The following is a 19072-nucleotide window of genomic DNA, read 5'->3' as shown; positions in this document are numbered from 1 at the left end:
CCTGCAGGACCCCCAGAACAGCTTAGAACAGTTTAGACTATTCCCCACAGAACAGGACCATTACAAAGCCCCTTTCTTTGGCAGAACCCAAATTCCCCCACTTTTCAGCATCCAGTATCCCACTTTTCCCACTGCCCTTCTCATGTAACCACCCGAGTCACTGATCATAAAACATCTTATATTTGCCACAAGAAAGACAGTTACCTTTGGCTGCTGCAATTTTTCCTCATCTCCCAAACTGAAAGAAACCTACTCTTTCTAGATGGACCCATATTCTTCACAAGCTGAACCACTAAAGGAACCTCTTCAGCCAACTTCCACTGTAATGAACACATCCCCATCTAACAAGGGAGAAAATGAAGGGAAAAAAATTTAAAAAGCTTTGTTCCTACTTTTATTTTTGCTTTGGAACAGACGGGTGTAATAGGCGATAAATATTTTTTCCTGTCGTTTCCTGCTCTTATGGATCAAAATCTTTCATGCTATCTAAAGATTAAATCTCCTATCAAGCCTGCAATTAGAGTGTGGAAACAACAATAGAAAACTGATTTATTACAGTCTGGGCTTTTTCCTAAAAATATTGACATACTGAAGACAGTCCTTAACTGTTAGGCACTCCAAATCTCAAACTAAGATTACTTTACAACCTGCACCCTCAAACACTTTTAAAAATAATCTGTGGATTACCCGACATTTGAATTTGGAGAACACTAATTACATGATTTGTAGAAACTTTACATTTGTTTCAGATCTCTGAGCATACTTATGACCTAAATCTGAGGAAAATAAAATAAATATCTATTTTCTTACAAAGCTGGATCTAAGTGCATCTATACTGAACCCCAATGGACTCAGAAGAGTGTTTTTTCCCTTACAAGCCACTGATAGGTATTTTATCTTCTGCAATGCTGGGTCTGCTTAGTGCTGCAGTGTTTCAGCAGGCACCTTAAATTGGGCAATTGTCCAGCCCACGACACCACAAAACTAAGCATGAGTGTACAAAGAACAGAAAACACGTCACTTTACAGTAACCCTGGCTACATGACATGAAACTATGGTGTACCCAAGCTTACAAACATTGCAAGACCACTTTTAATAGTGGGTGAGCCCAACTGAACTATTGGAAAACCCATCCAAGGATCCACCAATATATACTGCAAACTGAAGCTGAGCTCATGCTGCCAAGGATCTGCTGTTTGCCTCCACTGGGATGAAGCCATTGCAGCATGTATACAACGCATATGTTACTTTGGAAGGTCTTCTTAAAAACCAAACACACCTGAAAAAAAAAGCAAAACATCCACCCCCAAAACAGTACTTGTAACGAAGATTTTTGTATCTTCCCAGGCAGCAGACCCTCAGCCATCCTGGCCAGACCTCAGCCTAGTTTACAAAGCCAGTCCCAAAGACACAGGTGCTGACTTACCTGCAAGTTGGCTTAGCAGCAAAGAGCTCAAGGAGTGCTCCTAATTTGGAGAGTAGCAAAGGGAAACTATTTAAACACCAATAGTTGTTTTTTTTACATGGTCAGTGCGACAGAAGTTGAGGGAAGGAAGAAACTGTGCTTGCATTAACCTTCTGGAATAGTTAGTCTGCCTGATGGAGTGTGGATCTGCCAGTCTGGAGCAAATATTTAGAATACAACTGTTGCACTGAAAAACAGGCTGGAAGGAAGGAAGTCATACTCCTGATTTCTCTCAAAAAGCAATTCATTTAAAAAAAAAAATCCAAACCTACAAGGCAAAACCCAAACCAAAAACCATGTTAGATTTAATATCGGTGGTCAACAAAACCTGAAAAGGCATTTAGCTCGATTTTAGCCCTTGTATTTGCACTACACAGAGAAGAGATGGAATAAGTGGGCCTGATGAGAGAGCAGCAATGCTGGCCCACCTAAATCAACCCCAAATAAGAGACCAGAGATGTCAGTATCTTTACTGAATATGCTGCATATTTCAGCCGAGGAACAGCACCAAATGCTGCCATTATCTAACTTCTATAAACACTTCAAAGCTATCTGTAAGCTGCTGTAGCACAGCTGAGCTATGCTACAAATCCTACATAAATCAGCCTTTATCACGACTGGCATTAAATAAACGTAAAAATAACAATGTAGAAAAAGTGCAGACTTCCAGTTTTTGTGGCTTTTTTTTTTTTGTTTAAACAAACTGGCTCAAATCTTGCAGTTGTGAGATGTATTTCAAAAGGAGGAGAAAAAAAATTGGACACTACAGTTTAATCAATCCCAGAAAGCTGAAATGAAGACTCTACATAGCATTCTGAACAGGCCAGCTGAGTGCAGGGAAAAGTTCTTGAAAAACTAAAACCAGAGCATTCTGCATACTCTGCTTCTAAGTGAAATAAATGGCAGTCATCATCACTAAAGCAGACTGAAAAATAAGGATTTGGATTTTAAAGCCTTTTCAGCAAGGGCACACCACTGCAGTCACCAGCATCAACTTAAGAAAACCTTAAAATCACCACTTGATTTTCAAGTCTTAAATAAACAAATCGAAACAGAAGTTACAGAACCACATTTGAACTGCTTCCCTTTTATAACTGAGTCCCATTTGAAAACCCTAACCAACGTTTTAAAAAGGAAAAACAATTATATTCCACAGAAAAAGTATTTTAAGGCCTGCGGTGCAAATGATGATTTTGACGTAGTTTTAGAAAATAAGGCACATGACATTTGTACACATTTAATGCATTTCAACAGATCAATATATTTGATTTATTAATCAAACGGATATTAAATGAAGCCTTATCTTTTTTTCCCCACTACATGGTGAAATAAAAAAAAATTCAGTTTTTAGTGCCAAGTGCCTCCTCAGTAGGTGCCAGTGGGACTACCTGTGGGATGCAGGGATGTTCTAAGGAATGACAACGATGATGGATTTTGTTATTTATCATAGCACCACACACACAGAATTCTGCAAGCTACACCCAGAGCCTACAGGCTCAAAAGTCTGTTTTAATACAGAAGATCACTTCTTCCATCGCAAGGTAAAGGAACATAAATTTCAGGGGTATTACATTAAATTAAATTTAAAAAAATCGGGGAAACAGCAGCACAATTACAGAGTTATCATAACTCCACACACACCACCTATCTAAATCTCAGGGGTTTGAATTTGAAACATAAAAGTTTCAGAGGCCTGAAAGCACAAATGTGCATTTTTGCAATCTGGTCCCCAGAAGGATCTCAAGATCAAGGCTAAGTTCAGCTGGAGCTGCAGTAACCCGGGGTTCATTAACTTTTATTACAGATTGTCAGCCAAGCAGATATCACAGCAGAAACACATCTTGGAAAGAGATGTCATCAGTAATATCCTGGAAGCTTCACAAAACTGGAAGACGTCAGCAGACAGGAGAGACCGAGGACAGTGAGAAAGGGGAGAAGTAAGTGGTAGGTTGATGCTGAGCCATAAAGAGAGTACATGAGGGTTCCTCAGTCACCCTGCAGTGGGACAAACAGGTGACCAGGACTCAAAAGGAGTTTGATGTTCATCCAGTGAAGCTGGAAACAGGAGACAGGATAATCTAACGTGTTTGGCCAATTTGGAATCTCTCTCAGCAGCCGATACCTTTTCGGTTGGGAAACCTAAGCAAGGGAGGTGCAAAAGCAGATGCAGAAGAAATCAAACACCCAAGTTGTCTCATTTTAATGAGACTGAAGTGTTTTGCTAAGGAGGATGAGTTATGAGGAAGACCAAACCCCTCCCTCTAAGCAACTGTAAATCCGAAACTGAGGCTCCAATCGAGGAAGTGTGGAGAAAGAAAGGATAAATAACAGCCCTCCCCACAGCCTTTGGAGGGCCATCAGCTTAGAATGTAGATCTGCTGGTTAGTTCTTTTGTGGGGGTCAATCACCCAAGGCAAACCACCCTCCCCCGTTCAACATCTTTCTTTTAAAACAATCCAGGTGAAAGAAAAAAAAAAGAACTATTCCCCCTTGGTTTTTTTAGAACAAGTAAACCTATGACAAAAGTTCAAAACCTGTGCTCTCAAGGTTTAAGATCTTTAAGAGTGTTTGACCAAACTCCCAAATTACAGGCACCACCTCCTGCTCCTGGGTTTCTGACCCTCCATCAATCAGAGAACAAAGCTCCACCCTTTGGAGGCTCTGCTCTGAATGATCAAAAATCATTCAGTGAGATTCCACTCCCTTCTCAACACTGGTTCTGCTTGAAACCTATTCTAGCAAGGAGGGAGGAGAGCAAAGGGAGCAGCAAAACTCACCTGCAAATTCCTCACAGCTCTGGGAGAATCAGCTTAAATCCAAAATGCAACACTTTGCCCGGGCACAGAGCAGTGGGGTGGAACATCCCCCCCAGGTGTATTATCATAATATGTTTTATCACTTCAAACATACAAGTAAAACAGTGGCACCACTCTGTACACAGTTTCTGAACAACTAGAAATTTATTTTTTTTTAATAACATGTACTAACAACCCTGAACCTGTTACCAGCCATAAGAAAACTTCTGTTTCCATGGAGGTCATGAGTTCTGTGGGTTGATGAACTCTCCTGCTTTAAGACACAATCCAATTTTTAAACAATTGGGTGCAGGGGAAGAAAAGAAATAATAAACCCACCTCTTGGTGCCAGCTATTCCATAACCATTTGCTGCAAAGGTTTTCACTATCTGTGGCCAGAGCCCTGGACTAGATGGATGAGTAACACAACAGCCCCCTACCCTCAAAATTCGCTTCGGCAGTTTCTTTGTCCTAAGAAGAGGATTAGCAGTTTTTAAAATAACTTTTGGGACTTGTATGGTCTGGGAAATACCAAAAAAACCCAGAGTATCCTTTCAAGTAAATAAAAAAGTTGCTTCTTGGAATGCAGAACAGATGCTTTTCTTGACTGCACAACCATCAAAATCAAGCAGCCATAACTCCAATCACAGACCCAATTCCAAAAACTCCAGACATTATGGATGAAACAGGATTTTTTTTTAATTTTACTATTTTGAGGAAATCTTGCTCTCCCCTAGCTGTGAACATCTGCACCTCCATCAGTAAACTAAGAATGGCAGGGCAAGACATGTATTTGCTAAAGATGAAAAAAAGTTTTAAGAAATTTATTTCTCAACTGCATACTAATAACTATGGGGGGACTGCTCCCCCCAACTTTGCTATTTGGCTCTGGATTTTTACAGCCAAGAAACAGCCTGTAAGAATTCCAATTGCAATTAATAAAGCAGACCTAGAAAAGCTCAGCAGGCAGCACTGTTTGTTCCTCCATGGGAAACTTCACTTTGCGTGAATAACTCCAGCAGCCAGTGGGAGCGATGCACAGAGGTGGCACACCTGGCTCCAACAGGAAATTGGAGTGGCTGAGATTTTCCTCTGGACAAACTTCATCCACCCCCAGACCAGGGCTTTGCAGATATTCAACGAACAGGGAGAAAAAAGGGGAGAAAAAATTAAATAGAAAAACCATATACTCCAACACAAACCCTTAAGAGCTCCAACACGCAGCCGTGCATTGCTATGGCCTGGGGGCTGGACCTTAATCACCTTTTTTGTAGGTTCAGCCACAGCTCCAGTGCAACCATGTCAACCAACGTCCCAACTTTACCTGTGGGGGCACAATCCCTTCTTCTGTGAAATGTAAGAGGGAGCACAATGCCCAGTTTGCACTGGGTTATGCGCTCAGCTCTCCTCCCAGTGCTCCTGGCAGCTCACCGGCAGCACCGTGGAGCTGCAGTGGTCAGCCCAAGGGCCAGACCACCACCAAATCCCTGGGGCTCCAAACATATCTCCAAACATGCAGCACAGGAGGGCTGGGGAGAGGAAGCTCCATCAGTGTCCACGGCCTCTGCTGAGAGCTGCCGTGAGAAACCTGCCTATTTCTGCCCCAAAAGGTGTGGGAAAAGAGTTCACTGTCATCCCGTCTTTCCCAGAAAGAGTGCAGCCAGCACAGGGCATGCTGCTGGATTGTAACAGCAAAACCTAGGGAAAAAAACAAACCCACAGGGAGTTGAGATCTGGTGGTATTTTCATCCATTGGTTTGCAGGGAGATCACTCCTTCCTTTACCTTACTTATATCCTTGCTCATTACCCTGGAGAACCTTTCCCTTACTTCTTCTGTAATCTCAGTTTAATCCCCACAAGTGTTTTCTACAGGTTTCCTCTTTTACAAATTTCAAATTTCTTACAAATTTTGACTTTTAAAAAAACCTCCTTCTTCAAAATCTCTTCCTATGTCTCTGTCAGGTTTTTTGCATTGTATTCACTACTTTTTCCTTCTTTTCTGTTTTAGTCTTCCCTTCTACTACTTTGTTCACTTCAGTTTTTACACAAACGTTTTTATTCAGCATTTTGAAGCTGCAGGTGAAATTCAAATCACAAGATGCATAGGGTCAGTGGCAGGAAACACAGTACCTCTGTAAATCTCATCCTGGAATACAGCAGTGGCTGTGGGGTGATAATCACACTGAACAGGTGATTCCTACCAAACATGGTAAGCCCATATTTGGAGGCTTCTTCGGTCTTCCTTTCCCAGCTCCTTGCCCATCCCCAATGTTTGGTTCAGTAACTTTTACCCTGTTCCAACCTCAAGGTCCAAAATGATTGCTGAAGTAGCAAGAATCTCATGAATGTAAATATTTGCTCAGGGTTAAGTTACCAAGAGAGAATTTCTGCTCAGAGCCTGCAAGCTCAAAAAGAAAGAATAAAAAGAGGCCAAGAGTTTAAGAAAACTAGAGGCCAGTGTTAAATTCCTTCATTATAGTCAGACACCTGCCTGCTTTTCAGAAGTCTAAAATAAACAGGAGAAACCTCTGACATCCAAGCGATATTTAGACGGTGCCCTGCCTTCCAAAAAAATACTGGGACTACTGAGTTGTTTGGACTTTTAGAAGTTAGATTCTTTAATATGGAGGTTGTTATCCTCCAAAAATCTCCATCCAGATTGCCAGGATGCCATGTACAGATGTGTAAGCTACATGCATATGCTGGACCCACATGCTCTGTCCCAAGGATCAAGGTTGGGCTGACATCTAACCAGTGTCAACTTTGGACCCTGTGTTAGTTTTTTAGCCATTCACATTAATTAACCAGCTCGATGCACATCAGAAATTAAGAGTAAAGGTAGCTATTCTTAGCGCAGTGGCTCTGTACACTCCAGCAAGAGCTTATTCAAAATGCCTGAAGAGAGAAAAATGACAAATATAACACGTAATTGATTCATTCGATAGTCCGGCATAAAAATGCTCTCTCCTTGAATATCCATTAAACAGAAGAATGTCTAAGAAGCAGCATCAAATCAGCCTCTGAAGAAATAAAGAACTAGAACTATCTTTCAAAAGGGGATGCTTCAGCATTTTAAGATACAATTTCAGGGATGTAATTACTCATGGCCATGGTGAAATGCATGAGGACCTACAGTGATTCACAGCTCCTCACCTCTCACAGCAATGCTCACTGGTCTGCTCTGTCTCTCTCTGCTAATACCTAAAAGATTCTGTCATCCCAAAAGATGCTTTTTACTATGACTAACAACAGATTTGAAGACCATGACTCTATTCACTGCCCAGTGACTGCTTCTGACCCAACCTCAGGAGCACCTTCAAAACTGCAATCAACACTTCCAACACATTTAAACATACTGTAGAGGCCTGTGCAATTTAAAAACTTAGAAATTGTTATTCTTGCTTTTAGTAACACTGAGCTCTCTCAAAAATCACCAGCATTTAAGACACTAAAGTTGGTAGCACTTCACATATTTCTTCACAAAACCAGGTTGTTGGTGCCCAACACGAGTACAGAGTGGGACCCACAATGGTCATTCTGACCAGCCTCTCGGGGCTGCCCACCACCAACACACATCACATCATTCTGCAACTTTTTTATGCTGATGGTTGACTGCCAAAGAGCCATGAGTTTTAGAGTTCATAACCATAACACTAATCATGCTAAGAGGGAGAGAAGAATGACTGAGGGAGAAAAGTATCCTGCCCATATCTGAAGGGTTATTCAAACAGCCTGGCTCCAAGGTAGGAATTTTGGCCCTCTGTTAATGGAGCAACTCTGGGTGAGGAATTGATAAAATCACTTTGCTGAGCCCCCTAAGGACCCTGCAGGGAGTCCTGCATGAGATGGCTGAGGTTATGCTATGTCAACAACCTCCTCTCCCCAGCCTTCCACCTCAATTCTCCACTTCACCTTCCCACAGCAGTTAAATGGCTTTCTGTCCGACACCAGGGTCTTAACAAGAAAAGTGCAACTCAGAAAACAAGGAAGCAGGTAATACCAATAAACTCTGAAATTCAACTGCACTTCACAGAAAGACAAAAATAGCAATGAAAACCAGTGACAACCAGCAGAACAAGCTGGGAGGACAGCACTTCGAGAGGTAGCGGTCAGGGACCACAGAGGCTATGCACAGTAAATAAAAGTTAAATAAAGTTAACCCTGAGAAGCCAGGCCAGGACTGCAGACCTGGGTGTTTCTCACACGTAGTGACTACTGCCAGAAAAAGCAAGAGGTGGACCACCAAGGGAGTGGAGATGAACATCAGGCTCCATGCAGCACCAGGGAGAGAACACCAGGCACCAGCACATCTCTCCGTGGGCTGGCACAGCACCTGCCTGGCACCCAGCAACAAAACAAACACCCAGCAACTCCCAACAACAGCCAGCACTGACACAGTGAACAGCCACCAACTGTGAGATGAAACGCAAAGACCCATAAAATTTAAAGTGTAAAATGCAAATCTAGTTATACTAAACGTTGCTTTTAGGAGCTGGCTGGGAACGGGAGCGGGGAGAGGAGAGGGAGGGGCACAAAGTTCCCCTGGAAGCACTTTCCAGTGTACCTCCACTATTGTTCCACCAACAAAGGCTTCTCAAATTTCACCACTCATAACTCCAAACCAGCCAGAGTTCCACGCTGTGACTGACTGCCTCCCAAATACTCCAGAGAGCACAACGCTGAGCTGCAGACATCTCTTTCCAATTTCACATGGATTTTCACAGCGGAGGTTCGGGGTCCTGTGCTCAGGGGAGCCAGGCTCAGTGGGGACTTCAAAGGGCTTGGCAGAGGACAAGAAAAGGAGAGACCTGAGAGCTGGTGGTGGGCACACAGCAGAGAGCTGCCACATCATGGAAAGAACTTCAACAATACTCCCCTCCTATTTTCCCTCTCTCTCACTCGTGCCTTAGTCCACCTTAGCTCAGGCTTTCCTCATATTCTCTGTTCCTGTATCTGAAAAATATATGAAGTTATTTTTTTTACTTAAGAGGAACTTTCAACCAGTTCACAGAATTTGGATCAAGAGACGTATTTTCAAAACAGTATCGATATCCATCATTATGTAAGAATTGCAAGTCACGGGAGGTCTCTCAAGTTAAACATTACATTTCACATTAAAATTTGATAATGCTGACACAAACGGATACCACAGTAGTTATTACTGCTTTTAATGTGCCACTGTTCACTCCACTCAGACAAGTTAGCATCTACATAATTAATAGCTCCAATCTCTAACACAGTATCTGTATCCTGGGAGCTAGAAGTATTTATTACTTAGGCTTTACCGGTCACCTCTTTTAAGTTTCAAACTGAGCTTTCGGTAAACGAAAAATTTAAATTTCAAAATAAAAATTTAAATTAGTTTTCAAAACACCTTAAAGAAGAAAATTAATCTTACTCAAAAGCATTTCACAAGTTTACAGCTTCACTAGAAACGGGTGTACATTCAGAGAGGAATCAAAGCATTTATCACATCACTGCTGCATTTACACTCCCTGCCCTTTCAATTCTCACACAAACCACTGGGTCACACTCACTGACCAAAGCAGGATCATTTGCACCAATATTACTGATCCCCAACAATCTTAGCAAGATCTCTAAAAAAAAAAAAAAAAAAAGGTATGATTTGGAAAAAAAAAAACCCCATACATGCATTATTATTGAGCTGGGTCAGCAAGGACAAGTGTCAGTGAGGAACATTAAGTGTTCTTTGAGCTTCCAGCCACATGGGAAGACAAAGCTGTTCTCAGAACCTCCTACAGAAGTTAGCTGTCCGTTTTTTATTGAAAAGCACTAGGAAATACATGCCCACAGCACTCCATCTCACACAGCTTGTTTGAGAACAAGGCCTTCCCAAAACCAAACACATCGAACCTGATCGGGGAGCTTGGAGTATAAAACCATTGGGATGCTTTGGAAAACCCAGCCACAAAGCCTGCCTTGAAAACACTGCAGTGCAAACAATGCATGAGTGAAAAATCATCACCTGGGATTCTTAATTCCCAAGTCTAGTGTCCCAGGGTTTCAAAAACCCACTTCCACCACTACTGACCTAAGATAGTCTTCCTTGTTCGGGATCACGCTACAGAAGTTCATCCCACACAAAAAGCCACGAGGATCATCACTGCTATGATTCCACCCTTTTTACCAGTTTGAATATAACATCTTCTCTTGCATCTCTGAGACATTCCAAGATCAAATACGCTCTGAAGTCCCGGCCTCCTCACACATTATCACCTCAGCTAAAGTCTGGAGTTTGGGGGACACCCACAAGAATTCTGGGGGTCAGTATTTCTGTGGCATCACACCACCACACTGGACCTCCTTAAGGAACCTAGTATCAACCCCCCAGGCTTCCCTGCCTCTGTGGAAGATACCTGACAGGCCTTGCATCTGCACACTGGGAAAGAGGCAGCGCTCCTCTGGAAAGAGAAAGCCCTAGCTTCACTTCCAGCAAGAGCCTCTGACATACATTTAAATGCAAGAAGCTGCACCAAAGGGGACTGGCCAACAGCAATTCCAGCACATCTGATCAAAGCCACAAGAACAAGCAAGCTCTACAGGCTTTCCTTAGATCACCTCACTCTGGGTGCCCTGACTCTGAAAACTGAAATAACACTCCCTGAAGAGCATCAACCGCAGCCAACAAAATCACAAAGGCACACATGCAGTGGGATATGTATCGCACCAATCCACAAGCAACTAACCTGAGAACCCTGGCTCCTTCACTGACAGGGAGGGAGGCTGCTAACACAGGCATTCCAGCTACTGCAGGCTCCAATCCATGCAGGAGGACCAGCCTCCAAACTCAACATATGGAAGGTCGGTACCCAAGGAGTTTGGGAAGTGCCAGAAGTCAGATTGTCTGAATACTCCTGGATCCAGGGGAGATGGGGAACCTCAGCAGCTCACCATAACCCTTCCTGGGTTGATCCAGACTTTAACTAACCAAGAAACAGGACAGAGAACTTCCACTTTTTAAACACGAGAACTTAATTCTTCAAAAGAAGGAGTTCCTTCAAACTCAAACTCATTGTTATTACCTTTTTTCTAGCTTTATTAAGGTAAGGAGACGTACAATACAAAGAACTGGGTCACAAATGAGATAAATCAGGAACAACCCAGCTTGATTATTTCAGGGGACGATTTTATAAACACAGGGGATGAGTTTATAAAACATCCTCCTAGCATTGTGAAAACTAGCTTTCCATGAAAAATAAACTTTTTATAAAGAATACAAGAATACTATGATCAATGTACCGACCACCATACGTAACCCATTTCCATTCTGCACACTTCTCTGCTTGGACAACAAAACCAGTTCTGGTCATTAACAATTGCCAACAGTCTCTTCTACTCCTTGGTGCTGCTGCGTATCAGGCACTGCAAGATTCTTTTATATTGCAGAGCCATTTTCCTTTGTGTTAAAATTCCCTAAAGCTTGCAAGGGAACTAAGGTAGAGTATATCCCTTTAACATAGTTTAACCACCCTTAATATTTGGAATGGAAAATGTGACTTAGGTACTGAGGTTTAAAAAACAGCTACGTTGCATGTGGCCAATTTTCTAAACATGAATCTCATAAGGTTTTTTAGGGCCTTTTTTTTCCCCCTTCTTTCTATTTTTTTCCCAGGAGAATGCAGGGCTTACAGAGACAGCCAGCTAAATGCAACAGACCATTATGGCCCAGAGGTTTCCAATTTGCAGCTAGAAATGGTTTACATTACGAAAACTAACAGTTCCAAAAGGTATTTAAAAAGAAGAGTGGGGGAGAAAAAAAAAAACAAAACCACCAGCATTTCATAAGCGCCCTAAATATGGACTGGCAAGGAAATAAATTTAATCTATGCAGTTAATAACCAGTCTTACCAAAAGAAGCGTTTAGGAGAAAATGGCTTTATGTGGCTTTAAGATAACTAAAACCATATTTTTTACGCAGCTCGGTGCTGTGTTTTAGTGAAACGCGGAGTCCCTGGGCATTGTGAGGGGCAGGGACGCGGGACACCCACCGGGGGTGCGGGAGCGGAGCGGGGCGAGCCCGGGGAGGGCGGGGCGGCCCCGCTGGACACGGGTTTGTCTCAGAACGCTCGGGGGGGGGGGGGGGAGAGCATGGAACGAAAAAAAATCTTTGAAAAATTTAAAAAAAAAAATAAAGGAAGGAAGGAAGGAAGAAAGAAAGTTGAGCGCAGTGCCGCGGGTCGGTGCCGGCTGCCCCGCTCCCCCCGCACCGCGGGGCTCCCCGCGGACGGCACGGGCGGAGCGGGGCCCTGGCGGGGGGGGCCCCGCACACCGGGAGCCCCGCAGAGCCCCCGCACTCCGCCGGGACCCTCGCCCGCCCCGCCCCGCTCCCGGCCCGGCTCCCCGCGGCCCCACCGCCTCCGCCCAGCCGAGAACTTGGCGGGCGGGCGAACGCGGGGCTCGCTCGGAACCGCGGCCGCCCTTACCCTCCGGCTCCATCTGGTCCCGCCGCCGCGCTCCGGCGCTCCCCGAGCCGCTACGCGCCGAGCTGGGCCGGGCGCTTACAAAGGCGGCCGCCGGGCGAGGGGGGTGGGTTTCCTCTCCCTCCCACTGCAGCTGCATCGCGCCATGAGGCGCCGCCAGCGGGACGCGGCGCCCCCGAAGGCGGCGGAGGCGGGAGGAGCCCCCGGCCCGGCCCGGCCCGGCGCAGGAGGCCGCGGGACCAGGTGCTGCTGCTGCTGCCGGCGGCGAAGGGTCGCCCTCGCCCGCCCCTCGTGAGGGGTGGGGGCCGAGAGGAGGGGGAGGACACCCCTCCCTGCCCTGGGGGAGCAGCGCTGCGAGGAGCCGGAGCGGGGCCGGGCCGGGCGGGGGCTCCGCCGCGCTCCCCACACCGCGCTCCCCACAGCGAGCTCCGGGCGGCAGCGAGGCCGCTCCCGCGCCGCGGGGACGGGGATCGTGGGGTCCCTCGGGCGAGAAAGAGGAGGGCGAACCTCGAAATCACGTCACGGGCGGCAGAAAGGGAAACGGAAGGGCTGCAGGCTCCGCGCCAGCTGCTGCCCTGGGAGCCAAAAGCTCCGCAGTGCGGCTGGTGGGGCTCGGGGGGAGCCCGGCTGAGACCCGGGGCTGCGGGTGCCCGCCCTGCCCGACCTCCTGCCCTCCGTGTTCGTGTCAGAGAGCGATTCAGACACGAATTTTGTCGGGGGGGGACACCAAACCCTGTTGTTCTCTCCCCCTCAGGCAACTAGCCTCTTTCCCACTCGCCAGAACCATCCCAAGCAACAAGGTCTTTCTTTTTGAAACAAGGTTTTTCTTCTTGAAAACCGGGGGCGCCCGACTCGCTGCTGTGTGCCTGGACAGGAGCAGCTGAGGTGGAGGGGGATGCTCTCCTTCACGGCGCCGGTGAAGTGCTCCTTCTGCAGCCAGGTAAAGCCCTGCGTCCTCAGGTGAGGCACATCTTTAAAGGAGAGCGTTTGTGAGAGTTAAGATCTCCAGCTTCTCGTCACAAGAAAAAAATAATACTGAGAAAAAAAAAAACAAACAACTAAATATATTAAGCTTAAAAGCACCTATCAGTCCATCTCTGAAAGCACAAAGTCATGTAAAATGGTCTTCACAAAGGCATTTACCTCCAGGAAAAAAAATGCAAAACAGTACAATGAGAAGTTATGTATGTTGAGCTTTAGTCTATTTTCTATTACCCAGAAGTTGGTCATTGCTCCTTACTTCCCCCCTGAAATATCCAGCACTGATGTAGGCACCACTATGGAAATACACATTTGAGTACTTCACTAGCGTGGTGTAAGAGAAAAATAGTTTTATAATGGCAGTCATAAAATTAATTTCCTTGGACTAATTATTCCAGGATAATTCCAGGGTAACTCTGTGGGTAGGGTCTCGTTCAACTAGCGTAAGAAAGCAGATTTTTCAGTAATGAACCAGTCTGAGTTTCTTGTTACTCTGGAAATCCTACCTGTTAATATGCAACTAATGCTCTGAAATGGCTACCTGAGATTAGTCCTGTTCTTTAACACAACGAGGCAGGTTTTCTCTGTGGTACTTTGAGCAGAGCAGATCCGAGTCACCAACCACTGCTGCACCTTATCAGGTATAATGGGAGTTCAGCAGAAACAAACTTACAAGTTGTTGAAAATTACCCACCTTCTTTGCTCTCATGAAAACAAGGTCCACGCTATTAATTGCAAAGCGGAGGTAGACTTTATTTTAAGCATTTAAATGTGTTTAATATATCACCAGAACACCAAATAACCACTGTCCTTTAAAGTTATCTATTTATTTCCTGCCCAATTCTTTCCCCACCCTAGCCAGCATTTTGGTTTGATTTGGGTTTTGGGTTGGGTTTTTTTTTTTCCTAGAGAATTAGAGCATTTTTCATTGTAGGTGCTTTCATCATCTACAGTCTGGGTATGTGCAGTATTGAATTTGTATCTCTGACCAGAATCACTTAAGTAATTCAGGAGACAGTTTACAATTTAAGCAAGTTGCTTAAATTGCCATTGCTTTTGACCAGCGATGCACATGTGTGCAAGGGAGAAAAGGGCCAGTAAATGCAGTGTGAGCAGTTAGCAAAGTTCATACAAATACTCTTTCTCTCCAAAAAGAAAAAAAAGTTGCCTGTCATATCACATTAAAATTCTCGTACAAGAATGGCTGTCTCAACACAAAGTGATTCTCCTTCGTGGTAGGCTTTGCAGTTCAATGAGGATTACCATTGCATGTCCAGGAAAGATAAATCTAGTGAGGGTAAAAATAACCTCTTCTGGGTTTAATGAGACATTGGAGACCAAAGAGCCAAGGCTTTGCAAATACATGGGGTCTGTCTGACATGCTTTTCATGTAGGAGATGCATGTTGTGTTTCCTTCCGGATGATGTAATTCTCAGGGTGACCCTCATGTGCTTTTGCCATCATATGACACTCCACTGCAAACACAAAGTTCCTTTGTGTACAGAGTCCTTATTTATAACTCTTGGAATTTTGATCAGAGCTTTTTTTTTTTTTTCCCTTCCTGAAGGCACTACTTCTCACGTGAGAAGTATGCAATATCATTCCCATGAATTTGGAACTGAGCCTTCTGCACTTGCAGAGAAAGCAGCACTGCTTTCTTTCTCATTTACAAAGAGATTAAACCAGCAATTGCAATAAAAAAAATTAAATTTATGGCAGCACTGAAGCTGATTCTGTTGCTTTCACTTTAAATTTGAAAAAAAAAAAAAAAAAGGTCAGAAAAAAATATTTTTAAGCCAAAACCCTACTGGGGTAGGGTATGAGGGCTTTTTTAATTATACCTTAGGCAAAAGCAAATTTACTGCATATTCATGAACACCAGTTACCAGAGCAGCCAGGAATCCAACAGAAAAAAAGCACAGAACAACAGACAGATAGAAATAAGGAACTGCAGATAGGAGTAAAGCAGTTCTCCATTTGGGATACACATCCTGTGGCAGCTTTTATGCCCTGGCATGTGATTTTTATAGCAGAGTGGAATAGTCTGTATTTTAGCCCCACTTCATAAAGGAGTTGAACTTAAATATTCATGGGGGCTTGAATGTTAATTCTCTTCAACAATAGGCATTTCCAATCCTGGACTTTCTAATTTCACTGGTAAGCTTTACACACTGGTTTAACAGGTTCTTTTCATTTAAATTGATGCAGATCTTATTAAGGTGATATAGCTCAGAACTGTTATTGGGACTCTCTGAAAGCAGGATTAGATTCATGCAACAGGTCATGAGTGATCAGAGTGGGTCACCTGTTTCCAGAATCTGATCTTCACAACTGAAAATGTCCTCAAGGGGGGCACCAGAGCCATTCTTCATCTTTTCAGTGCTGGGCTGGGGCAAACAGTTCTCCTGTTGCCATCGACTGACAAACAGCAAGCTCCAGGAGCGGTGGATCCGTTCCCTGTCTGCTGCCTCTGGGGTGAAATGAGGATGGTTCCCTGCATTATTCAGGGATTCCTAATTTGTCCACCAGAAAAGCTGCACTTAATGTGTGACTGTCCACACTCAGCAGAGGGGATGATGAGGGTGAGGAGGTGTTGCTGACCACTAACAGCCAACATGTGTGGCTGCCAGCAGGGTCCTCACCTCTCAGTGAGTGTCTGTCTGTGTGCTGGCTGCAGCCAGGATGCCAGGACTGAACTCAGGACAGAGCACAGCGGTGTTACAGGAACCTCTGTGCACAGATTGGGGTCTGTTTACTGTGGCTTTGCATTGATATTTTTAGGTTACTGAAGGCTGCAGGCTTGTCAGACGTGCACATTCATCTGCAGAACCGGGGGTGAACTCAGTGACCCAGGAGGTCCTTTCAACTCCCTCGTTCATCATTTATTCTGCATCACTTTATACAGTAAATGAGGAGCTGTAGCTTGTCACCATTCGATTAAACACTTCCAAGCAACACTGACTTTCACACTACCCTCAAAAACAAGATGTGCTTTATAAATTGGATCATCAGATATGGCACAGATGCATCCAGGGTTACGTGCTTCACAGCCTATGTCTTTCAGGAGCATAAACCCCATTATTCAAAGGCAAAAGCACAGAGGTACCAAAGTGCCCTTAGCATTGAGCAGGATTAGAGTTAAGTCTTTTCACAAATTAAATAACCTAAAGGGCATTGTAGATTTTACCCAAGGTTTGCAGTAACCTGAAATCAGCCAAACTGAGATCCTGTCAGATTGCTGCTTTGATCACAGAGGTATTAAAACCAAATCTCTGTCAAACAGAAGAGGAAAATACAGTTTTTTTCTGGGCACCATTAGATTAGAAATTTACTCCAGAAATGCTGACTTTTAAGACATGCTGCAGTGGTCTGGCAGACGTAAGGCATAGCTTTTAAATAGCAAGAAGGAATTACAGCACTTGATTTTTATCACCCTATCACTGTTAATCTGGGTTCAGAAACAGACACTGACTCATTTTGAATTCTGATAAAGGAGTTCTCATCTATTTTTTTTGTGTCAATTTTATTCTACATGCATTCCATGAGTTATGTAATTATTCCGTGACTTAGGGATGACTCTGCAAATCAGTTGAAGCCAAAATATTTAGTAGAACTGCTTTACTCTGAAAAACAAAACAAAATGGTTAGTACAATATTTTTGTAATCTGTTACTAAATCACCCAGAACACAAACATGTCCTTTAAAAACAGAATCATAGAATCACAGAATGGTTTGGGCTGGAAGGGACCTTAAAGATCATCTAGTTCCAGCCCCTACATATATATTTCTGTGTATATACATATATACATACACTTATATAAACCCTGAACTTCCTCCAAGTCAGAATCTGTGAGTGGCTTTTTAGCTGAAGCACTGTTATTTTTAGGTATTTATCTACCAAATTATATAATAGATTTAAATTTTACCTTGTGCAGGCATTTTGGATGTACTTAACAGACAGGAGTTGTTAGACCATCTGTTTGTCTTCATACCTGTATTTTCTTAGTTGTCACTGTAATGAGCAAAGGCAGGCTTTAAGTAGTGTGGCCTTAACTAGGAATCCATTTGTGAGGCTTAAATACAGCAACTGTTCTACCACATGACTTTCCTCATGAGGAAAAAAATAGAGTTGGAGATGAACTGCAGATCCAAGAGTGGAGTTTCTGGTGGAGTTTAAATCTCTGAGAGAAATCCAAGTCCTTCCTGGAGCGCTAATTGTTGATTAAATAATAGAATTATTTACTACTTCTAATGTAGCAGGTCCATCTCCTATGGAGAAATTACTCCAGTTTTACCAGGTATGCTGCTGGGATTAATTACTGTAGTTCTACATTAGCACTAGGCCCCAAAACTTCCTAAACCAATGAAACCAGGCTTTTCGTTTTAGTACGTAGAATTTGGTCCATTTAATTTGTTCAGCTTTGTTTTCCTTCCCATTATTATTATTAATAATCGAACAACCTGTCTCAGACTTTTCTCCAGCAGCGTCCAGAAAGGAACAAAACACGTTTGTGTGCAAATCCCTTCTGCAGAGGAGAGGAAGACTCCACCTCTGTGAAGGCTGAATCATTAAAGAAGCGAACCATGTCGGTCCTTTCTGTGTGCTTATGGAATTCCCTTAAAACATGGCCAATTTTCACCCACATCTGCAGCTTACCAGGGCTCAGTAGCAAAGTTCCATCCACTTTTTCTTGCCTTTCATACCTCAGTGCTCCCCACTGAGGTTTTCATCCAGCCCTATCACAGAGCCCAGGGTGTTTGGCACTGGGGAAGGTTTTTCACCTGATGGTAAAAGCCTCTATGGCATTACTTCTTTTTGTGAAGACTAATAAGTAACCAGAAAGGTACCCCATGAGCTCAGGTCCAGTGCAACAGAGAGCAACCAGCCAGACACATGTTTGTTCAGAACTTCTCAAGACTGGTTGATCATGTTGTGAACAGAGACTAGGTTTTCCTGCAGTCATTGAAAAGGGGTTAAAAAGAGATTTGTGAGTAAGAAAATGGCCAGGGAAGGCACAATGAGTAGGACACAACCAAAACCAAGGCAGCAAAGCACATAACATTCCACGAGCAAAGCTATCCTGTCTCCAAATGGTTCCACACACGGCAGTGCTCTGAGCTGACAGGTGCACCTTTCCCAAAATGTATGTTGAAATGAGATAAACAGAAACAGCAAGGAAGGACCCAGAAGCAGAACAGAGACACAGGAATTCACCATTGCTCCTCAGTGGGAAGTAGCTCAGCCCAGTGTACCTCTCCCATCCCGTTCAGTTGCAAAGCAAGAGCAGATCCCTGGTTCTCTGGCTCCTAAATACAGTGTGAGATCCCAAACAGTGATGGGAATGACAGGAAAGAGAGCCAAAGTGTGACAGCTCCTATAAAATTCCAT

The 19072-nt window shown here is 44.0% G+C and overlaps 1 protein-coding gene across 4 annotated transcripts in view; it reads right to left on the bottom strand.

Annotated features, from left to right (window-relative positions):
- Positions 1-13090, bottom strand: part of FGD3 (FYVE, RhoGEF and PH domain containing 3) — a 108671-nt gene extending 95581 nt beyond the window's left edge. For 2 of the 4 annotated variants that reach the window (XR_003542834.2, XM_027732581.2), the window contains exon 1: positions 12706-13088. Coding sequence is in view for 3 of the 4 variants with exons in the window: in XM_027732581.2 (XP_027588382.2) it covers positions 12706-12841 (136 nt within the window). In the remaining variant the exon portion in view is untranslated. Of the gene's footprint in view, positions 1-12705 lie in introns of all 4 variants that reach the window. The other 2 variants (XM_039385768.1, XM_027732580.2) reach the window with 2 other exon arrangements.
- Positions 13091-19072: the final 5982 nt, after the last annotated feature.

Source organism: Pipra filicauda, unplaced genomic scaffold (genome assembly GCF_003945595.2).
Source record: "Pipra filicauda isolate LSUMZ 115617 unplaced genomic scaffold, ASM394559v2 scaffold433_size896684_pilon, whole genome shotgun sequence".
Classification (NCBI taxonomy): Eukaryota; Metazoa; Chordata; class Aves; order Passeriformes; family Pipridae; genus Pipra; species Pipra filicauda.
The sequence above is the reverse complement of the archived record's forward strand: the minus strand, read 5'-3'. Positions and strand labels throughout refer to the sequence as shown.